This window comes from Cygnus olor, chromosome 16 (assembly GCF_009769625.2).
Source record: "Cygnus olor isolate bCygOlo1 chromosome 16, bCygOlo1.pri.v2, whole genome shotgun sequence".
Taxonomy (NCBI): domain Eukaryota; kingdom Metazoa; phylum Chordata; class Aves; order Anseriformes; family Anatidae; genus Cygnus; species Cygnus olor.
This window is the reverse complement of record NC_049184.1, coordinates 15,188,614-15,209,112: the sequence shown is the minus strand read 5'-3', so window position 1 is coordinate 15,209,112 and position 20,499 is coordinate 15,188,614. Positions and strand designations below refer to the sequence as shown.

The window sequence follows — 20,499 nt, the reverse complement described above, 5'->3', positions numbered from 1 at the left end:
GGGGGGGGGGGGCACGGGAGAGGCGCTGCGGGGCTGCGGGAGGGCCGGGGCTGGATCCCGGTACACCGGCACCGCGGCCCTGCTGCCACCAGGGGGCGCTCCCGCCCCGCCCTCCCGCGGCCCCGTCGCGCCTGCGCAGCGCCGCGCCCGCCCCGCCCCTCCCGCCCCCTCCCCCTCGGCGCATGCGCGCTGCTCCGCACCGGGCTCCGCGCCGCCGCGCGCATGCGCACCGCCCCCGCCCACCCCCTCCCGCCCCGTCGCACCCCCCCGGAGCGCGGCGGCCGCTGGGCGGTGATGCGGAGCGGGGCCGGGCTCTGTTGAGCGGGCCGAGGCCCGGCGGGGCTCCGGCGGCTCCCCGCGTCGCTGCCGGCCGGCCGACCCGCGGGGCTGGGGGGGGGGGGGAGGGGGCGCTACCGGCCCGGAGCCTCCGGCGAGCGCTGAGGTGAGGGGCGGAGCGGGGCGGGCCGTGAGCGACAAGCGGCTCAGCCAATGGGAGCGGCCGGGCGCTGGCCACGCCCACGCGGCGCGATCCCGGCGGGTGATTGGCTGCGGGGGGGTGGGCAGGGGGCGGGACTAGTGGCCGGCCTCGTGCGGGGGCCCCGTGCTCGCCGCCCCGCCCCGGCACCGGGGGGACTGCGGGGGGAGGGGGGGGGGGACACGGAGAGGGCTGGGCCGGGCCGGGCCCCGGGGCCCTCGTTGTAGTCTCGGGCCCCCGGGGGGTCCCCATCGCCACCCCCCCGGGCCCGTGCCACCGGCTCGTTACTGGCCCGGTGCCCACCGGAGCCGCTCCCGAGGCCGGGCCCGGCCCCGCCGTGTGCCCAGGGCTCGCCCCGGGCCCTCCGTTCACCCCCCGGTGTCGCTGCCCCCGGTGCTTGGCCCTCCCCCCAGGGCCCCGGTGACCCCGGGCTCGTTCGTCCCGGTGAATCCGGGAGTCCCGGGACCGGAACCCGGCCGCGTCCGGTTTTCAGCTGGCACCGGGGCCGAGCCGCCCGGTGACGCTCCCGGCCCCACGCACCGGGCGTTACCCGCGGCCGAGCCCTGCCCGGCGCTGAGTCACGGCCCCGGTTTGGGCAGCAAGGCCCCAGGCCTCACGCAGACGCCGTTTGCCCGGCGCACAAAGCACCGGGCGCTGCGCACGGCGCCGCTGCCAGCAGAGGAGCGGCTCCCGGCTCCTTCGTAGCCCCCCGCGTCTCGTCGTAGCCGTCCTCGGAGACACAAACCGAGTCCCGGCACGGGGATCCGCCGTGAAGCCGGGCCCCGGGGAAGGCTGACGGGACTTGGCGGAGCTCGGGGGGCACCGGAGCGGGGCACGGAGCCGCCTGGAAGCCCCGAGCAGGGTGGGCGGCCGCGGGCAGGGGCTGGGAGAAGGGCGAGGGTGGGGTGGGAGCGCCGTGGGAGGGCCGGGAGTCGCCTCCTGGCAGCGTCACGCTGCTCTAACCCAAACTCTCTCGAACGCAGCTGGTCCCGGAGCCGAGGCGAGCTGAGATTTGCCAGCCCTGAGCTTTTTTCTTTTTCTTTTTTTCTTTTTTTCTCTCTCTCCGCAGCTCTCCTCCGGGGGTGAGTACAGCAGCACCGCCGCGCTCTCCCTGCAGCCCGCGTCCTGCCCGTGGTTGGGATCCCTGCGAGAGGGGAGGCTGGGGGGGAGTGGAGCCGGGGGAAGCTGACTCCTGGTAAAAACGAGCACAGAATAAACGCCCGGAACGGAGGGTGCTGGGGCACGCGTGGGTCCTGTCGGTGGCTGAAATAGCTGGTGCCTTCGTGGGCAGAGGGAGGGCTGGCTGGGGCCTTTGCTTAAGGAGCAGAACGTTCAAAACGTGACTGTGGAGACCTCTGGCAATTTAAATAACGTTACAAATCTTATTTCCACAGCAGCGGCGGTTTCGTCTGCGCGTAGTAGCAGGAAGCATTTAAAAGACCTTTCCGGGGGTTGTTTCTGTTCCTGCCTTATTACTAGGTAGGCGTTTCAGGCTGCGCTGAAAGCCCCGCAGCGTGGCCCCGGCCCGTAACCCCCTGCGTTCCTCCTCCCCCTGCAGCCGCAGCGCCGGAGCTCCCCGGGAGGCTCCCGCTTCTCACCTGCGGCTTTTAAGGGACGCTTTGAGCCCTTTCCCCCTGCCCCTTCCCTTTGCGGGGGCAGAGGGACGCTGCCCTTTGGGGGCCTGGCAGGGGGACGGGGACGGGGACCGGGGGGGGGCTGCCCCGCGCCCCGCTCGAGCCGCTGCGGCCGTTGGGCGGCTTCCGCCGGGCCCGTTGGGCAATCCCGGGAGGGGGGGGGTAGGGGGGGCGGGGGCAAAGAACCGGGCCCTTTAACGGGCGGGGCCGGGGGCGGCGCTGCCTCCGCCTCCGCGGCGCTCCGGGACTGGCGGAGCGGGGCCGGGGCCTCCCGCAGCTCCCGAACAGCCGCGGCCGCCCGCAGCCGGTGAGCCCCCGGGGCTGCGGGGAGCGGGGGCCGGGGGAGGGCCCCCGGGGAGTGGGGGGGGCGCCGCGGTGGGATCGGGGCGGCTCTGGGGCTGGGCGGGGAGCTGAGCGGCGAGAATAAGCTGTTGATGCGGGGGGGGGGGGGGGCCGCAGCGTTAACCGTTTCTGTGCCTCCTTCCCCCGGCGTTTGTCCGTGCAAAGGTCGGATGCTCTCGCCACCCTGAGGGAGCGCGGAGGCAGGAGCTGCCGAGGGGGCTGATCTGCTTGTGCTCCGGACCATGGACTCATTGAGGGCGGCCCAGGTGTGAAAATGTCCAGCAGCAACCGGGACTTGGTGATTGACTTTGTCTCCTACAAGCTGGCGCAGAAGGGCTACAGCTGGAGCCAGCTGGAGGAAGAGGATGAGAACAGGACTGACCTCGCGGCGGAGGCCGACACGGACGGGGTGCTCAACGGGAGCCCGTCCTGGCACCCGCCCGCCAGCCAGGTAGTGAACGGCGCCGCCGTGCACCGGAGCGGCCTCGAGGTCCACGAAATCGTTCGGTCAGCCGCCGTGAGGCAGGCGCTGCGAGAGGCGGGGGACGAGTTTGAGCTGAGGTACCGCCGGGCCTTCAGCGACCTCACCTCCCAGCTCCACATCACCCCCGGCACGGCGTACCAGAGCTTCGAGCAGGTGGTGAACGAACTCTTCCGCGATGGAGTGAACTGGGGGCGCATCGTGGCTTTCTTCTCCTTCGGAGGGGCGCTGTGCGTGGAGAGCGTCGACAAGGAGATGCGGGTACTGGTGGGGCGCATTGTGGCGTGGATGACCACGTACTTGACCGACCATCTAGACCCCTGGATCCAGGAGAACGGCGGATGGGTAAGAGCTGCTCTCCGCGGGGGGGTTGGCTCCCTGCGGCCCCCTAGCTCAAGGCCGGGCGGCGTTGGTCGAACCCAGCTCCCTGTGGTGTTTGCGTTAGCGCCTGCCCGAGGCCTTGCAGGGTGACAAATGGGTGCGCGGCCTCTCCCTCTGTGTTCTTAGCGCTCTGCCGCGAGAGCGCCAGCCCGCCGCGATGAAACAAAGAGTTTGTGCTCAGATCCGTCCTTCCTCACCCTTTTTTTCCCCTCCTTCTCCCTGCCTGTTACGTAAGAGACCCATTTTCCGAGAGCCTTTGGAAACGTCGTGTCACCCAAGCTCGTTCTTCAAGCGGCAGCCCTTGCTCTCGGCACGTTCCTCGTGTCATTTAGCAGCGGGGAGCGGCGCTTCCTCCTCCTCCTCCTCCTCCCTGAGCTGCTGCTCGGGGCTGGCCTTGCGGCCTGCTGGGGTAACAGCCGCTTCTGCGTTCTGGAGACGGGACGTTCCTCCTCCTCCGCTGCGGTCGCGGTGAGGCGAATCCTCCGGCAGGTCCCCGGGGGCGGCGCCGGGGGCAGCTCCACCCGAGCCGGTGGGGTTGCGAGGCACAGCCCCGTGCCCTGCCCGGGAGCTGCCGCGTCCTCAGCTGCTTCTCGCCCGGCTCGGAGCGATGCTCCCGGCTGCCCCCGCAGCGCTTTCGGCAGTGAGGCGTTCAGGTGGATGAGCGCTTCTCCAGGAAGCGTTCCTGAGATGCCTGCTCTGGCTGCGCGCGCGGGGCTGCCGGCGGGAGGCTTAGGGCCCGCAGATGTTGGGAGCTGTCTCTCTGCTTCCACTTCTGCGTCTTAGGGGTTCCCCGCGGGGGCGACCGTTACTGGTGCCCGCTGGGAAGAGCTCCCGCTGTCAGCCGTTAGCGTCCAAACGGCGGGGAATCGGTGGGGAATCGCCCCCCGAGCGCTGGGAGCTGAGGCCTTTCAGCCCCTTTCATCCCTGCAGCCCACCCCTGCGCTGCGAGGAGGGGGCAGGAGCCCCGGAGCACCCCTTCGGCGTTGGGGAACCCCAGGAGCCCCTCGGGGCTCCCCAGCTCCCTGTGCCGGACCCCCGGGAGCACCCAGGGCGGAGCGGGAGCACCCAGGGCTCAGGAATTCCTGGAATGTGGCCGGCCTGGGGCACTGCCTGGGTGGGGCTGCTCAGGCAGCCTCGGAGGTTTCGATTCCTAACCTGGGACCCGCCGGCCGCTGGATCTGGCCCATTAGCGCTCCGTGGTCGCGCAGATAACCCCTGGCCAAACGCTGCCGAGTTCCTTCCCCGCCCCCCCCCCCCCCCTCCGGCTTTGGCTTTTAAAAAGCCCCAGATTAGTCTTGGAATTGAGTGATCAAATTGAGGTTTCCAAGCGAGCGTGGCTGTTGCTGTTAGTGACGGGTTGGGTTGTATCCTGGAGACCTAGGCGATAATGCAACCCGATTTTTTGTAAATGAACTCTCGGGGGGGGGGGGGGGGATTTAGATTAAATCACTGGTGGAAAATCACTGGTCCCTGCTTGCGGGGAATGCAATACCTCCTCCTGCCCTTCCCCACCCCCAACCAGCTATCGCAGTTAAGACTCCGCATTTTTTTTGTGCGCGCGCGCGTCTGCCTCTAAATTCATTGTTTGTAGCAAACATTTGCTCAACAGATTGCGGGAGGGTCAGGACTGCTCCCTCGCCAACCCGCCCACCCGCTCGGGCTTTGAAGATCTCCGTGAGCTGCGCTTCCCTCCCCGGGGGAGCAGCCCTGCTCCCGGCCTTGAGCGGGGCTCCTGGCTTCGCTGCCCGGGCCGTGCCGTGGCCGAAGCGGAGCCGGGTGCCGCAGCGGGGGGGGGGGGGGATTGGATCCAAACGGGGCGGGCGGCGTGGCTGCCGCCAGCCTGCTGCAATCCCTGCGCCCCCAGCCTGCTGCTTTCTGACAGCCCGGCTGCAGCGTTCGGCCGTGCTCCTTTCGGTGGGGCTCCAGGCGCAGGGGTGACGCGTCCCGGGGACGCTCCGCTTGGCTCTCGCGGGACTCCAGCTGCAGGGACAAGCCGTGGTTTGGGAGCGCGGCCGCCCTGCGCCTCCTGGGCAGCGCGTGTGGTGGGGAAGGAGCGCGGCTCCATCGCAGGTGGCGCCCAGGCGGCACGCGGAGGAAGCTCGGTTTCGTCCTGCACCGGCGGAACAGAGGAGAGCGCAGCGTGGCCGTGGGGGCGCCGGCTTGCCTTTGGGGAGGGCAGAACTGGAGAAACCATTTTGTGAGGGAGGAGGAGCGGTGAATCTCACGGCGCGGTATTAACGTGGGTATATCTCGTCGCGTCGTCTGGCCCTGCCTTGCTTTCCCCCTTCTCTCCACAGTCTGCCGCCGAGAAAGCGAAGAGGAGAGGAGCCTGAGGGGGGTTTAATGATCAGCCCTGGGCTGAAGGGAGCTGCTGCCCCGTGAGCTATCAAAACCAAGTAGGACGCTTTCTGGAGGCGGATACTTTGGCCTGGACCGAGTCCCACCGGCTGTAAACTTTAAACAGGAAGGCCAGCGGCGACCGGAGGCGTCACGGGGCGTGGAGAGCCCCGGGGAGAGGGAACGCAGGAGGCGGAAACCCGAGGTGCACGGGAGAGCGCGTGGCAGGCGGAGGTGTGCTGCCCGCGCGTCGTGTGCTCGAGGAAGGGAACCGGGCAGGGGTCCTCGCCCGGCTGTGACAGCCCTGGGTGTGCTCCTGCCTTTCCCTCCAGGCTGCGCCTGCCTTCAGAGCGGGGCTAAAAGCCGGCGGCCTGGGGCCTTGGGGCAGGTCTGTGAACGTAGAGGCGAGGGCTTTCCTCTGTGCAGAGAGGAAGAGCGAAGGCTTTGTATCGGGCCAGGACTGAAAGCGTGCAGGACCCCAGCGGGCAGCCTGCAAGGCCTGAATCCCGGCGGTCTGGGCTGGCCGAGGGGCAGGGACCCGTCAGGGGGTCCCCGGGGCTGGCCGAGGGGCAGGGACCCCTCAGGGGGTCCCCGGGGCTGGCCGAGGGGCAGGGACCGTCCCCAGGGCTGGCCCTGGGAGCCGCAGGCTGCCGGTGGTCCCGCGTGCCGGGACGGACGTGTCGCGTTGCTCTGCGGCGAGCTGGAAGCTTGCGGTTCTGTTTGGGGAAAACCCTTCGAAGATGTCAATACAGCAAACCCCTTTAGTATCTTTTTAATTTTTTTTTCGTGAATGGTAGGAAATGACTCAGCCTGTGTCATATGACAGAACGCAGCTGGGATTTCGTCCTCTGCTCTGGCTCCAGCCGTCTCAATGGTTTCAGGTTGAGAGCTAGACTTCAGCCTCCAGCTCCTGAGAAGAGCTTTCTGGCCTTGCGCGGCTTGCCCAGGTACATGGCACGCGCCTCCCCCTGCAGCCACCTCGCTCTGCTGAGCCTGGCCGCCCCGAGATCCTCGCCAGCCCGAGCTCGTCGGGCTGTGCGCGTGTAAGTCTGAATCGTGCCGCTGCGCGCAGGCGTGGCGAGGAGCCCTGGCACGAGGCGCGCACAGCACGCGTGGCGGAGGCTCAGCTGCGCCTTGTGCTCCGTGGGGGACGCGGCCGCCTCCGGCTGACGGCTGCCTCCAAAGCCCTGCTCCCCTGCCGCCGCCCGAGTGTTCACACACGGCTCTCGGGGGGGCCAGGCACTGCCGCGGCCCCGTGAGCTCTCGGCCGGCCGTCAGCGCCCCGTGTCGGCCAGCGCCTGGCGAAACTGGCTGCGGGAGGGGACTGGGGGCAGCCGGAGATGCTCTTTGCTTTCCGCTTTGTCCCGCGATTATTTTCACGGTCCGGACCCCTTGCTGCTGGCACCGTGCCCCCGTTGCCACCACCCGCCTTGGGGTGGCAAAGCGCTCTGCCCGTGTCCCTCGCCCCGTTACCGGCTGCCCGGGGGGGGGGAGGACAGCCCGGTGCGCCCCGGCGTCCCCACCAGCTGCTGGAGGTCCCTGCGGATCGCTGGCAGCTCCTCAAGCTGGCTGGGAACCGGGAGGCTTTTCTGCAGCCCTCCAGGAAATGCCATCGGAATGACTTCCACGGCCGCTTCCCGCCCGGCCGCGGCAGCGTTCCTGCCGCTAGGCCACGGGGGCCGGAAGGACGCCTGTCCAGAGCTCTGCCTCTCGCCCCCTTTGCTTGCTTCTCCTTCGGCAGGGCCCGGGCTGTTTTCCCCGCTACCCCTGGGGGCGCGTGGTGGGCTTTGCTCAGGCTCCTCGGGTCTGCGATTAGAGCTGCCGGGAGGCAGCGCTGAGCTCTGGGGCTGGCGCCGGCTGTGACCCCGAGCGCTGCAGCGCTGGGGGGGGGGGTGGGGGGGTGGCGTTTCCTCCCCCTCCCAGGGGAGGCTGTGGGAACTGGGGCTCGTAAAGCACTCCGAGATGCTTTAATCCCAAGAGCTGCGGTGCTTAAAAGACACCTGTGAAAGTCCTAACGAGCTGGTTCTCGCCGCTCTGCCTTCCCGGCCGCTCTGGGCGGCGTTCGTCCTGGTCGTCCTGCTCCCCTCCAGAAGGGAGCCGGCTCCCTCCCCGAGCGCCGCCGGGGCCCCGTCCCGTTTTGGCTGCCGTGCGGCGTCCCGGAGGGGGAGCGGGGGGGCGGCAGCGGCGGGCTCTTGGCCCTGCGGAGCTGCAGCTTTCTGTGTCTGGGTGCTGGTGTCTGGGTGAAAAGGCCGCGCGGCTCCTGCCTGTGCGTGCGGTGATACGCGCGCAGCCCGCCCGCGCCCGGCGTTCGCCCGGTCGATGCTTCGAGGCCTCCGCTCCTCGATTTTTTTTTACCGAGCCGCTGGAGGCCGGCAGTGCGGTCCCCAGCGCAAGGAGCGTGTCCCCAGCCGCTCTTTATCCCACCAGCTGCGAGCCGGAGCAGTCCCAGGAGGAGCCGGGAGAAGGGGAGGGATGGGTCTCGGCTGTGGGAGCGCAGCGGGCCGGCTGAGCACGGAGCCAGGGGACCGGCGGTGCTTTCTGCCACGGTGCTTTCTGACGGGGAAGGGAATCACAGAATCACAGAACTGTAGGGGTCGGAAGGGGCAGGGGGAGGCGGCTCTCTGCCTGCTGACCCCGCAGCGGGCGAGGGCGATTCCCTCCCGGCTGACTCAGGGCGAAGGCACGCGCCCCGCTCCCCGCTCCCCGCTCCCTGCTCCGGGCCGCGGTCTCCTCCGCCCTCCCGCAGGGATGTCGCCCTCAGACGCCGTTGTTCCCAGTGACTAAAGGCGACCGATAAGAGAGGCATGAAAGGGAAGCGGTGTCCCTCTGTGCCGGGGCACTCCTTGGCCGGCTGCTCCGGCCTTGGACGGGGGAAACCCAGCTCCTCCTCGCCGTCCCCACCTGCGGGGCCCTGCGGAGAGGCGGCTGCTGCTGCAGGAGCTCCGAGGCCGTGCTGCTGAACGCCCTGGGGATGCCCAGGACTGGGGTTTGGGGACGCACTCGTAGCCGCGTGTGAGAGCTTCCCCTCCGGGGGGGCTGCGGGGTGGCCCCGGGGGGTTGTTGGGGGCGCTCGGCCGGGGAGAGGGGTCACGCTCCGTGGCACGGGGCGAGGGCACGGGGGGCTGGCGGAGGCAGAGCCGTTAGCAGATGGCTCCAGCTGGGGTTACGGGGAGCAGGTGCGGGTTTCGGGAGGCGGCGTTTTAAGAGCGATGTTCAGTTGTGAACCCAGGAGGCTGAGCCGCGGCTCGCGTGCTGGGGAGCCGTGACCTAGTTGCGCTGTCAAAGCGCTCGTTTTTATTTATTTTTAGGTATTTTGCTTATTTTATCCTCGTGTTTAATTTGGCCAGCAAATAAAAATAAAGACGCGGGGGCTGAGCGGTGCCGGGAAGGACTGCCTCCAGGCGCGAACGCCCGACGTGCAGCCCCTCGGTGCAGCCCGCACCCCTCCGGCACCATCCCCTCGGACACGTGCTCCCGTGTACCGGCCCCGCGCCGTCTCCCAGGACCTCTGTAAGGGACACCCAGCGCGCTCAGCTGCCTGCCTGCGGGGCAGCCGGGGCGGGAGGAGCGGACGCGATGCGGAGCATTAAGCAGAGAGCTCCCCGCGGCCGCTGGGACCGCGGGAAGGCCGTGCCGTGCCCTGCCGAGGGGAGCTGGGGGAGCAGGGGGTTGAATCTTGTGTCGGCTCTGCAGCAGGAGCCGTGCTGGTCGCTGTCCCGGCAGCCGTTTGCCCGGCGTGCCCGCGGCAGGGCGATCCAGCTGCGTTTTGAGCAGGGCGAAGTTTCGGGGGGGCCGTGCGATTCCCCCGGGGAGAGCTGCTCGAGCTCATCGCGTTACCCTCCTTCCTGCTCAAGCCTGCGCCTCGGCTGTGCCTGCAGACGCAGCCCCTGCTTTAAGCAGATCCAATTAGCGGCAGGCTGCTGGCAGCAGCTCGCGGAGGTCGCCCCTGGGAACGGGGAGCCCTGGGGCAGGGAGGGCGGGCGGGCGGGCTCCCCCCGCGCCCTGGGCTGCCTGACCCGGGGTGGGGTCCCACTGGCTGCTGCCGGCCCCGCGCTCCCAGGGCTGACATCAAAAACTCCAAAGTGTGGCCGCTTGGCAGCACGCGGGGGCTCCGAGAGCCTTGCAGGGCCGAGGCAGGGGGTGCTGCAGGGCCGCGTGCCCACGTGGAGGCAGCCGCTGGAGCTGGCGTCGACCTGGTGGCTGCTCCCCGAAGGAGAACGGAGGGATTTGGGGGATTTCTCCCCCCCTCTGGAGGGCAGAGGGCTCCGTGGATGGCCACGAGGCTGCCCTGGTCTGGTCCGTACGCAGCTGGCGCTGCATTTCGTCCGTTCTCCGAGGCGATGCTGGTCCCAGCTGCACGTCGCTGGGCTTCTCTCACGACTTGGGCTGCCGAAGGCTGGGGCCCTACGAGCGCCGTGTGCGGCTGCTGCACGTGCCACTCGTGGCCAGCTGGCTCGCGGCCTGGGCCGGGACCGGGAAGTGGGGGGTGGCCCGGGGCAGTTCCTGGGCGATGCCTGAGTTGGGTGTTGAGAAAATGAGGGGGTGCTGCCTCTAAGTCAGCGACCGCAGCAGCGCCGTAAGCGCTTCCGTCCGGTAATGCTGCGGCTCGCGAGCGTATTACGCTCGCCGCAGAGCTAATGTCTTTTATTAGAGCAACCGACCTCACTTAGAAGCTGCCAGCGCACCAGCCAGTGATTGTTTCGCGCGGCAGCACGGATGGAGGAGCCCAGAGCAGAACACAAAGTCCCCTTCTCCCGCTGCGCTGCTCCGAGCCGTTTGCTGCGTCAGCTCCCTCCTCTCCTCCTTCCCCTCGAGTCAGCAAGGATTTGGCTACCAGTGACTTCAGGGCCAGAACCATTTGAGATTTCACGTGGGCTAACGGGAAGTGAAAACGGAATGAGCACATCTTCCTCCCCTTCCTGCCCCTCCGCCCTTTCCCCTTTTTCATTCAAGGGCCGTGTAAATTGCTGCAGCCTGGCGAGGCTCCGGGGCCGAAGCGGGGAGCGGGGGCCTTGGTCGGCGTTCGCCGGGGGGCTGGGGACGGGCGGCTCCCGAGGCAGAGAACCGGGGACCCGACGCCCCAGGGAGCGATCCCGCTCCTGGCCCTGCTCGTCAGGGGAGCAATCCTGCTCCCTGCCCCGCTCAGAAGAGGTCCGGTAACGCCTGCCGTGCCCCGGGAGGTGCTTCGGAGTAGGGCTCGGTGCGGTTAAAGGCTGAGGAGGGCTGTGAGGGCCGCGCTCAGCCCTGGCTAGGAGCGTGGCTGTGCGCCCGGGCACGTGTGAGCGCAGAGCGTCGTCCCCTCGGCGCAGGTTTCCCCGTGCCTACACAGGTGCTGCGACGTTCAGGAGGAGCAGTGACGAGGCGGAAGGGAGCTTTGCTCCCAGGGCGCTGCGGGACCCCGCGGAGGTCTCGGAACCGCTCGGGCTCCCGGCGGCGCAGGCGGCCGACGACCGTGAAATTGCAGCGAGAGCTTCCCCTGCCCCCGCCGAGCGCGCCCCCCGCACAAAAGGCAGGCAGGCTGCGCCGCCCGCGGGGGCTCAGACACCATCTGTCCGCTGGGGAGAAGCATCAGAGAGACCGTCTTTCCTCGGCCTCTTCCCCTTAATGCCCTTCGGAAAACGATCCCGTTCCCAGCAGGTGCTAATCCCTCGAGCGGACCCGGCTCTGCCCACGCGCTCGGGGCTGCGCCTTTGTGCCGGGAGCTCGCCGCCGGCCGCGGTCCCTGGTGGGGGACCCGGTGCGGGCCTGGGCTGCGGCACCTCTGGGAGCCCCCGGCCCGGTTCTGGGAGCGGCTCTGATGAAAGCCGGCCGCAAGCAGATCCGTCCTTCGCGCCGTCTCCTGCCTCGGTACCCACGAATGTTTCAGCAGGTTCGGGAAGCAGCGCGGTTCCCCTCTCCCCGCCTCTTGCTGCACGCAGCAGTCTCCGGGGGCGCGGAGAGGGGCCACAGCTGCCTTCCGAGCCCCTTCCGTGTGTTTGGAAAGCGCTGAAATGGTGCTGAACGGTGCTGGCTTCTCGCAGGCTCCCCGGCGCTGCTGATGGAGCCGGGGTGACAGGAGGCTGCCCTGCTGGCGAGGGTTTCCGGGCTGCAAGGAGGTGGCTGCAGCCCTCACGTACGCCGCAGCCCTGCGGGGTTTGTCAGGCTGCGGGCTAACCCCGGGGCAGCTCGGTGTGGGGCCGGGCAGGGGGGAGAGGCAGGGACGGGCCTGTTTAATGACCCCTTTGGAGTTTAACGACCCCTTTGGAGCTTACGGCCGCATCCGGGAGAGGCAGGTTGTGCCTGGGCAGCGGCAGCACCCAGGGGAGCAGAGCCGGGGTGAGGCAGGCCCGGCCTTTGTCACGGGGATGTGCCGCTGCCTCCCCGCCGGTCCCCGTTAGCGTAACAGAGCTGGGTCCCTGCGGCACCCAGCTGCGGCGCTGCGGGTCCCCGCTGCCCCTTCCCCGCCCCGATGGCCCCATCTGCCATCCCGATGGCCCCGCGTCCCGTCCCCAGCCTGCCCAGGGCTGCTGGCAGGGACCAGCACGGCCTCAGCACCAAAGCCGGGGGCTGCAGAAGCTCGGAGAGCGGCGCGGGTCCCTGCCCCGGACGGCACGGCTCCTCGGCGAGGTGAGCCTGGGTCGGGGCTCCCGCTGAGCTCCAGCCGCAGGGCCCCAGGCTCTCAGGGCTGTCGCTGCTGCCCTCCCGAGGGTCCTGGCTTGAGACCCCGCGCGGTCAGGGCCACCCACACGCGCAGCAGCCCGGGGTTGTGCTCCCGGGGGGAGCAGGGCACGGGGGGCGATTCGGAGCTGCGCGGGGTCCCGCCGGGCCGTGGGCACGGGATCCCAGCGGCAGCCTTTGGCAGCGCTCATGTTTTCAGTTCTTCTGAAAGCTCTCGGCTCTGCCTTTCCCCCCCCACCCCCCCCGACCCCGCGCTTCCTTCACCTGCGGGTTTGCACATGCCAGCGCCGTGTGGGGAGCTGGCAGCCCGCAGGGGCCCCGGGAACAGGCTGCTGCCGGCGCGCGGCTTTGTTCTGCTCGGCGCTGAGCTGCTGCCGGGCTTTCTGCGTGCCTCCCCCTCCCGGCGCAGCACCCGGCCCCGCAGCTCCCCGACAAACGCCTGCCTGCCTGTCCTGATGACTCTGCTCCCGGCCGGTGGTGGTGTTGGGCCTCTCAGCTGTGACACAGCTGTACTCACAGCTCAGGTAAACCGGGAGCGGCGAGCTTTGTTTTTGAGTGAGACATCGCCTCGTGACGAGGACGCGTGGACGGGGAGCCAGGTGCTGTGGCTCACGCTGCGGGCAGGCCACGTAACCCCGCCGCACGTCTGGGAACGGCGCGGCCTTGTCCCCAGGGAGGCTCTGGGGAGCCGGCTCCTTTTTCTGGTGGAGCGCGACAAGATTCTGGGGTGGGAGGCGAAAGCCTTTCGTACGTGCCGAGCTGCTCGCGTGGGTGCCGTGTCTCCAAAGGCGCTCGCTCCCGGAGGACAGCGCGCTCCCCGAGCGGCGCGCAGGTGGCGGAGGTGGCGTGGGGCCGGGGCGCTCGGCAGCGGGGTCTGCTCTCCTCCCCGCACACACGTCCCTGGCTCGCGGTGAGCAGGCCGCAGGCAGAGCCCCGCTCGTCTCCGCTGGCCTCCCGAGCCTCGTGCCGGCGTCCCGGTGCCTCCCGCGCAAGGGACACCCGGGGTGCCCAAACCGCTGCCGCCCCCCAGCTGCCTGTCGGGAGAGCAGATGGGGATTAGCCGCTCGCATCTGCTCCCTTCACCCGCCTTGGGGCCCGGCGTTGCTCACTGAATCCTCTTTCCCAAAGCCTCGCAGCTTATCGTGAAAGAGGAACCCGCTCTGCTCCGCCTGCCCCGAGCGGGATGCGGCGGCTCGGCCGGGGTCCGGGCGGTGCCGCTGAGCGGAGGCAGCTGGCCCGGGGCAGGGGGCTCAAACGTCGGCTCTTCCCCTTCCCGCTTTCAGGCCAGGCCACGAGGCGCCGTCTGCAGCCGGACCTCGCGGCCGCTTAACCTTGCTCTCATCCCGCCGAGACGGCGAGCCACCCCGAAACGCCTCGGGTCGGCCCTCGGCGTGCCGCGAGGCGGCCGCTCGGCGCGCGCAGGGCTGCCGCTCCCCTGGCAGGGGCTGCAGGCCGAGGCGGGCGGGTGACGGGGATGGGTCCTGGCAGCCCCGGGGCTGCTGGCACGCAGGGTCGGGGCTTGGGAGGGCCCCGGGGGTGCCCGGAGCGGGAGCCCCCAGCCTTGGGGCTGCGGCAAGGAAACCTCGCGTCCTGCCCCCGGCGCCGGGCGGGGAGAGGCGCCGCCGGGGCTTGGCCTCTGGGTAGGCGCAGCCTCCTGCCGCTTCCTCCTCGCCTCGCCAGGGCACCCTCCTCTCGGTCTGTCAGCGGGCGGGGAGGGGATGTGACGGGGCTGGGAGCGGTGGCAGAACAGCCTGTCCTCTGGGGCGGGGGCGGCCCCGGGGCGATGGAGACACCGACGTGCTGTTGCTACCATAGCCCTCCTTCGGAGCGACTCAGGAATTCCAAATATTTCCTCCCAGATAAAGGTGACCGGGGGAGGCCAGAAATATCTGGACGTGCCCGGGCAAGCCTGGGAGCCCCGAAGACGGGGCAGAACGGGGCAGAACGGGCGGAATCGGTACTCGGCGTGCTGCACGCCGGGCGCTGTGGGAACCGGCAAGCTGCCTCCCCTGACCTCCAACCCACCCCAGGCCTGGCTGCCCGCTCCCAGGGGCCACACCTGGGATCGTGCTCGTGGGGGCCCCGCTCTGGGATGGCTCCCTGCAGGGCTGCTCCCTCCCCAGGGAAGGAGAGGGGCTCCCTCCCTCCCTCCCTCCCTCGGCTCCTGCCCCGCTCCTCTCCGCCTGTAGCACCCGATAGCTCCCGGTTCACCGCCTGCGTTTATCTCTCGTTCAGCAAACGCTTACTTTTCTTAGAAACAGAGGCTCCGAACGCGCTTCTTGGAACCGCCTTTCCCCAAGCTCCGGGGCACGTACCGAAGAAGAGGTAGCGCGGAGGGACGAGGTGCTGCCCCCCCCCACCCCCCCCCCGGCCCCTCTCCTGGTGCCCACCCCACCGCGGGACCCCGGGCGGAGGCGCTGGGTGCCGGGGAGCCCCTGCTCTCCTCCGGGGACCCCCCCTGCTCAACTCCGCGTGCTCCGTGCTGCTGAGGAGCCCCGGGGGAGGCGCTGCCCCCTCCAGAAACCTCAGCCCTGTGGGGGGGATGGGGGCGCTTGGGAAGGGTCTGGCAGGAGCGGGGCTGTTTGACCCCGGCACAGCCCTCCAGGCGCAGGTGGAGGTACGGGCAAGGTGACCTTCGCCTGCCCACCCTGCTCCCTCCCCCTCTAGGAGCAAAACTCTGTGTCTCGGCTGCGTCTGGAGCAGGGGACGCCCCTGGGCTCCGCAGGGGATGCTCCTGGGCTCTGTTCCCTGCTGCCAGCGCTGCCCAGGAGCCGCCGACGCCTGCGCGGCTCCGGCCGCGCCTCGGGAGGAGCCTGCGGAGCGGGGACAGGCGGGTGCCCGGCCCTCGGCTCGGTCGGGCAGGCCCCGGGGAGCACGGAGCGACGGGGCTTTTTGCAGGGAGGACGTCGATCTCGACGTGCACGGCGTCCTTCCTCCGCCCTGAGCACGGCCACGGCATCGGGTGCTGTGGGGGCCCTGCCCGGGAGCCCCCAGCACGGGGCCGTGCTGCGGTGTGGAGCTGCTCCGCTGAGGGCGAGCCCGTGCCTCGTGTCCCGGCTCCCCCAGCCCTCCGTCCCCGCCGGCCCGCTGTCGGCTGCCTCTCGCCACGCTCTGTCACCGCGCCGCCGCTGCTCGTCACCACCTGCCAGGAGAGGGATTTCCCGTGCCCTAACTCAAAATACGGCCCCCCCCCCCCCTTGGCTTTGGGCTCTCCTCCCGCAGCGCGGCGCTGGTTATTTCTGTGGCCTTCCTCCTGGAGCGGTGGGAGCAGAGCGGGCGGCAGCGGGCAGGAGCCTCGCCTGGCCCTGCGGCCGTCACCTCTGCGTGACTGCGTGGCCGTGCTCCGCGGCTGCCTGCGCCCCAGCAACGGGGCCAGGCTGCAACGCAACGGCTCCACGGGGAGTGCGGCAGCCTTCTGCCACCCCCCGGGGCAGTTTCTGTGCCCCGGGACGAGGCTCTGGGCAGCAGCCTGCCCTGGAGCGAGCGAGCGAGCGAGGAAGGGGCCCCGTTGTCGCTGCCCCGTGGCTCTGCTGGCGTCGTCACGGTCGAGCAGCGCCTGCGGGAGGTGGAGGGCAGCCAGGGAGGCCGTGAGGTGCTGGAGGACGTTTCCTGGCAGGTCCCGAAACTCGTCGGCCCCTGCCGAGGCGCCTCGTGCCCTGCTGGGCACCTGGGGCCGTTGGCCGAGGAGGGGAGGGGAGCCAAGCCGGGCGCCTTGCTGGGCAGCGCCGCCTGTGAGCTTGCACGCGCGTGTGGCAGGGCGAGGGGGTGCCCCGCGAGCCGTGGCCACGCGGGGGTGTCCGGTGGGTTCCCCTGTGGGAGCCAGGGGACTGGGGCGGCATTCCCCGGAGGGATGGAGTGCAAGTGCCTCAAGAGCAGGGCTCGGGGCGCCCGCGGGTGCTGGGGCAGCTCCGGACCCAGCCGGGGGTGCTGCCCCTGCCCCGGGAGCCGTGGTGAGGCGTGACATCAAGGCAGCTCCAGCCTGGCTTATCTCTGCTTTCCCAGAGCAGGCGGCTTACTGGAACTGTGTCCGCTTATCAGGGAGCACGGGACCTTGCCGGGAACACGGCTCGAGGCCGGAGCCCCGCTGAAGCCGCGCTGCCGGCTCTCGAGCTGCAGGAGCTCCCCAAGGCCGGAGCTGCCGGCGCCAGCCCCCTGCAACCTTGGTGCTGCTGCCGGGCTCTGATAAACGGGGGCAGCGAAGCTCCCGGCCTCCTGCAGCCTGCCCTGGTGCTGGCCGCGGGGCCCTGCAGCGATCCTCGGGGCGGCCCGTGGCTGGGGGCGGGGGGGGGGGGGGGGGGGGGGCTAACCAGGTCCTGGGAATTCGGCTTTCCTCGTAGCTCTGTGGGGCCAGGTGTGTACGTGACACCCTTGCTGTAGGGCCAGGTGAGCTTTCTGTGCGGGACCAGCACTAAAACCTCCTGGGCCACCCGGCCGCGTTGGAAGGACGCGAAGCAGCGAGCAGCCGGCCTCGTGCTCCGCTCCCAGAGCTTGGCCCCGCAGGGCTCTGGCCGTGAGGGTCCCCTGAGGGAGCGGGGAAGCAGCACGGCACCGCGGAGCTGCTGGGGACCCTGCGGGGCTGCGCGGGGGCAGGCGGCTCTCTGAGAGCCGGCTCTGAGGCACGGAATGGTCCGGACCCGGGCTCGCTGCTCTCCTGCGGTCCAGGCCACGGCCATCTGCTGTCGAGCGGGCGAGGGGCCGGGCAGTTTGCTGCCCGCTGACGCCGTGGCAATCCGCCCGGCTCCTGCCGTTGTCGGCGGCGATGTGGGGCCGGGGAGGCCGGGCCGGGCCGGGCCGGAGCGGCTGCATTCCTGGCCGGGCTGCTGCTCGGCCCGTGTTCACCCCGGGGCAGGCTGGGGATCTCGGCCGGCGTCGCAGCGGTGACGCGAAACCCCAGCACAAAACGCAGAGCCTGCACCGGCACCGTGCGCCAGCCCTGCTGCTGCTGCTCCTTCGGACCTCGGCAGCAGGACGCGGCCCGGCCTTCCTCCTGCTGCGACGATTTCGATCGCGCTTCGATGCTAATTTTAGAGAGCCTCGAGCACGTGGTGCGCTGCCTGCCCTGCCCTCGTGGTGTTCTTCTTGCGAATCCTTTCTGGCGTCGGCTTCTCTCATGACCGGTCCCTGTGCTTCCCCCCTTGCCCTGTGTGCGTGATTCAGAGCAGGGAAGCGCCAGGCGTCTGCCGTCCGCCCTGTCCCCACCGCCACTTTCCTGCCTGCAGGAGCCCTCCCGCTCCTTCCTGCCGTCCCCTCCCCGGGCCGTGCGAAGGAAGGCGCCCAGGGAGCAGCAGCCCGGCCGTGTGGGGCTCTGCAGGGCCCCCCGGCACAGCCCCCAGGTGCTGGGAGCACCTCGCAGATCCCTGTGCACCACGTGTGGGACGTCTCGGCCCTTGCGGCCTCGTGTAGGAGAGCGTGAAGCCCCCCAGGAGGGCCTCTACCACGGGGGCAGGGGGTGGCTAGCAGAGACGAAGGAGGCCAGTGAGATTCGGGATTGAGGGGAGGGCGTTCAGGGACCGTTACTGCAGCTAGATCTGGGAGGTGAGCCCTTGTCTGCCTCTGAGCCTCGCTGCAGGCAGGGGCCATCCCCTCCTGCCCTGCTGTGCTCCCTCCGAGGAGCAGGCACGACCCGAGCACCTGCTGGGCCCGGGGGAGCAGCCCCCACCGTCCTGCTGCTTGCTGCCGGGCGCCGTGGCCCCGCTTCTCTCCCTCCCTGTGCTCACTGCTCTCCTCTCCCCCCAGGAGCGGTTTGTGGACCTCTACGGGAACGATGCTGCTGCGGAGATGAGGAAGGGCCAGGAGACCTTCAACAAATGGCTCCTGACCGGGGCGACGGTGGCCGGAGTGCTCCTGCTGGGATCCCTGCTGAGCCGCAAGTGACCCGCCGCCCCGTCCCGCCCCGTCCCGTCCCGCCCCGTCCCGCCCCGTCCGTCCCGTCCCGTCCCCAGGACGGCTGCGCCTTCACCGCCACATCCACTACACGGCTCCCGAGCGCCGCCGCTGCGGGGGCAGACCCCCCCCGCGCCTCCCGGGCAAGCGCCCTGCTCCGCGGAGCTCCCTCCCTCGCGCCGCCAGCTCCTTTTCTCGTAGCTCCTCTTATTTTACCGTTCCGTTGGGTTTGAAAGGCGCTGAGACCGATGCAGCACTTCAGCCGACAGCTCCCAGCGCTGGGGAGATCCAGGCAGCCGGGGGCGGGGGGGGGGGAGCGCTGGCTAGAAGGCGTCCCAGCCCTGCGGGGTCCTTTAGATCACTTCGAAGAGAATAAACAGACTTATTTTTGCATGTGTGAGTGCGTGCATGTGTGTAGATGTGTCACTAAGGTAAGGTTCCCCAGCCAGAGCGAGGGTCTGGGCTCCGGCCTGCGGCGTGCTCCGCTCCTGCGCCCCAGCCCTGCCCCGCTGCAGCAGCCGGGGGGGGGCACAGAGCTGAGCTTTGCCGTCCCCGCAGCGTCCCTCCCCGTCCCCTCCTCGCCCGGCGCTGCAGGAGGGCTCCTGCCCGCCGGGAGGAGGAGGAGGCTGAGGCTGAAGCCGAGGGCGAGGGGCTCCGAGCTTGCCCGCCAGCCCCCTGCTCCCCCCTGGGGGGCAGCTGCTGGGAGCTGAGGCCGCCCCGCGGGTGCTGAGGATGGTGCACCAGGCCCAGGGCTGTGCCGGGGGGAAGGGGCCTTCTCCTCCTCTGCTCCTCCTCCTCCTCCTCCTCCTCCTCCTCCTCCTCCTCCTCCTCCTCCTCCTCCTCCTCCTCCTCCTTTTCTCTCCTCTCCCTCTGCGCCGCTCGGGGTTGCTGTGTGGCACTGCATGGCCTCCCTTGTCCCCCCCCCCCCCCCCCCGTGTCCATCCCTCCCCACGCTCGCTCCGCGGCCCCGCTCTTCGCTTTGCTGTCGGATTCGGGCCAGGACGGAGGCAGGCGAGGGGGCAGAGCTCTTCCCCCGCCCGCAGGGCAGGGCAGCACGAGGGGCCGCAGCGCCCCAGCACCTTCCGGCACCTTCCAGCAAGCGCAGCAACAGAGCGGGGATGTGGAAGGGGCAGGGGGAGCAGGACCCCGCGGGGGGGCTGCCGGGACAGGACGGCGCTCCCAGCGCCGTGGCGGGGAAGGGCTGGAGCAGGCGAGGACCCGGGAGCAGCAGCCACGGGACCAACGCGGGATCCAACGCGAGGGGTGGCAGCAGGGGCAGCGCCGGGGCCGAGGGCTGGTGGCTGCTGCCCCCCCAGGTCGCTGCCGGTCCCCGCAGCGCAGGCAGAGGGGTCCCCGCCCCGCGGCGTGGCTGTGACGGGTGCGTGCGGTGCTCGAGGCGCCTGGCTTCTCCCCGCGCTGCTCCTGCCGCGGGCGTCGAGCCGCCCCGCAGGCCTCGAAGCAACCCCCGGTGCTCGGGAGACCACGGGGAGGCCCGGCTGTCCCCGCGGGCTGCTCTGTGTACATAGCGCCCGCGCTCTGCTGTACATATCCGAGTAGTTTTTATTCCTTTGTGAAGACTCTAACGCTATTTTTGTTATCTGTACGTCTGTATTTATGTGTGGTGCCGTGCTCTGCGGAGGCCCGGGCGGGCTGGGGCCGGAGGCCGGGCTCCTCCGCTAACGGAGCACCCGAGAGAGTGGGGTGAGAGCAGCGGGGGGGGGGGGGGGGCCCTTCCCCGCCCCCCCACCCCCCCCCCCCCGCCCCGGCCCCGGGGCGCTCCCCGCACGCCGCAGGGCGAGCGCCGAACGCTTCGGTTTGCAGGTGGAGGTGAGTCCACAAATAAACTCTGTCGTTGGAGCTGCTGCGGGTGCTGTGGTTTTTGGGGGCGCCGCGCTGCGGGGGTCTTCGGGGGAGGCTGAGCGGGAGCGGGACCCTCCTGTCCCCTCCCGGGGGGGGGGTCACGGCTGTCCAAGGGGGCCGGGATGGCGCTGGGCAGGGTTGGGGGCAGCCAGCTCCCCATCCCCATGGCTCCACCACGACAACCCCCTGCCCGTCCCCCTTCACTTCACGCTGGGACCGGGCTCCTGTGCCCGTCCTCGCCCCAAATCTTCGCTCCTGTGCCCGTCCCCACTTGGGGACGCGGGGACGCGGGGACAGGGCGCTGTGCCAGGCTCCGGGCTGGGGCAGGCGTTGGTTTTGGGGCCGCGGGAAGGGGACCCCCGGGGCTCAGCGGGGGCAGGGGGCTGCGGCTGGGCCGGGCGGCTGCGGAGCCCCCTCCCACAGCAGAACCCCCCCCCACCCCCCCACCC

At 70.3% G+C, this 20,499-nt stretch overlaps 2 protein-coding genes across 11 annotated transcripts; one reads left to right on the top strand and one right to left on the bottom strand.

Moving 5' to 3' along the window:
• The first annotated feature begins 243 nt into the window (after nucleotides 1-243).
• BCL2L1 (BCL2 like 1) lies at nucleotides 244-20,047 on the top strand. 8 transcript variants are annotated; one of them, XM_040576310.1, is made up of 5 exons: nucleotides 244-442; nucleotides 1,545-1,557; nucleotides 1,870-1,954; nucleotides 2,617-3,277; nucleotides 18,044-20,047. In XM_040576310.1, exons 4-5 carry the CDS (start codon nucleotides 2,726-2,728, stop codon nucleotides 18,179-18,181), a joined length of 690 nt encoding a protein of 229 aa, XP_040432244.1. In that variant the 5' UTR covers nucleotides 244-442; nucleotides 1,545-1,557; nucleotides 1,870-1,954; nucleotides 2,617-2,725; the 3' UTR covers nucleotides 18,182-20,047. The 8 variants fall into 8 exon arrangements, with proteins under 8 accessions (XP_040432244.1, XP_040432242.1, XP_040432241.1 ...); XM_040576308.1 differs by having other exon boundaries at nucleotides 1,459-1,557; nucleotides 1,873-1,954; XM_040576307.1 differs by having other exon boundaries at nucleotides 1,459-1,557.
• Nucleotides 18,584-19,714, bottom strand: LOC121079276 (translation initiation factor IF-2-like). Of its 3 annotated transcripts, none has more exons than XM_040576302.1 (2): nucleotides 19,050-19,714; nucleotides 18,584-19,019 (listed from the first exon to the last, which is right to left on the bottom strand). In XM_040576302.1, exons 1-2 carry the CDS (start codon nucleotides 19,712-19,714, stop codon nucleotides 18,617-18,619), a joined length of 1,068 nt encoding a protein of 355 aa, XP_040432236.1. In that variant the 3' UTR covers nucleotides 18,584-18,616. The 3 variants fall into 3 exon arrangements, with proteins under 3 accessions (XP_040432236.1, XP_040432237.1, XP_040432238.1); XM_040576303.1 differs by having other exon boundaries at nucleotides 18,584-19,016; XM_040576304.1 differs by having other exon boundaries at nucleotides 18,584-19,013.
• Nucleotides 20,048-20,499: the final 452 nt, after the last annotated feature.

Excerpts from the sequence above, each read along its gene's own strand:
- BCL2L1 (XM_040576310.1), top strand. The coding sequence starts at position 2,726 with ATGTCCAGCAGCAACCGGGACTTGGTGATTGACTTTGTCTCCTACAAG. Across the intron at positions 3,278-18,043 it reads TCCAGGAGAACGGCGGATGG|GAGCGGTTTGTGGACCTCTA; the intron begins GTAAGAGCTGCT and ends CTCTCCCCCCAG.
- LOC121079276 (XM_040576302.1), bottom strand. The coding sequence starts at position 19,714 with ATGTACACAGAGCAGCCCGCGGGGACAGCCGGGCCTCCCCGTGGTCTC. Across the intron at positions 19,020-19,049 it reads GCGGCGCAGAGGGAGAGGAG|GGAGGAGGAGGAGGAGGAGG; the intron begins AGAAAAGGAGGA and ends GGAGGAGGAGGA.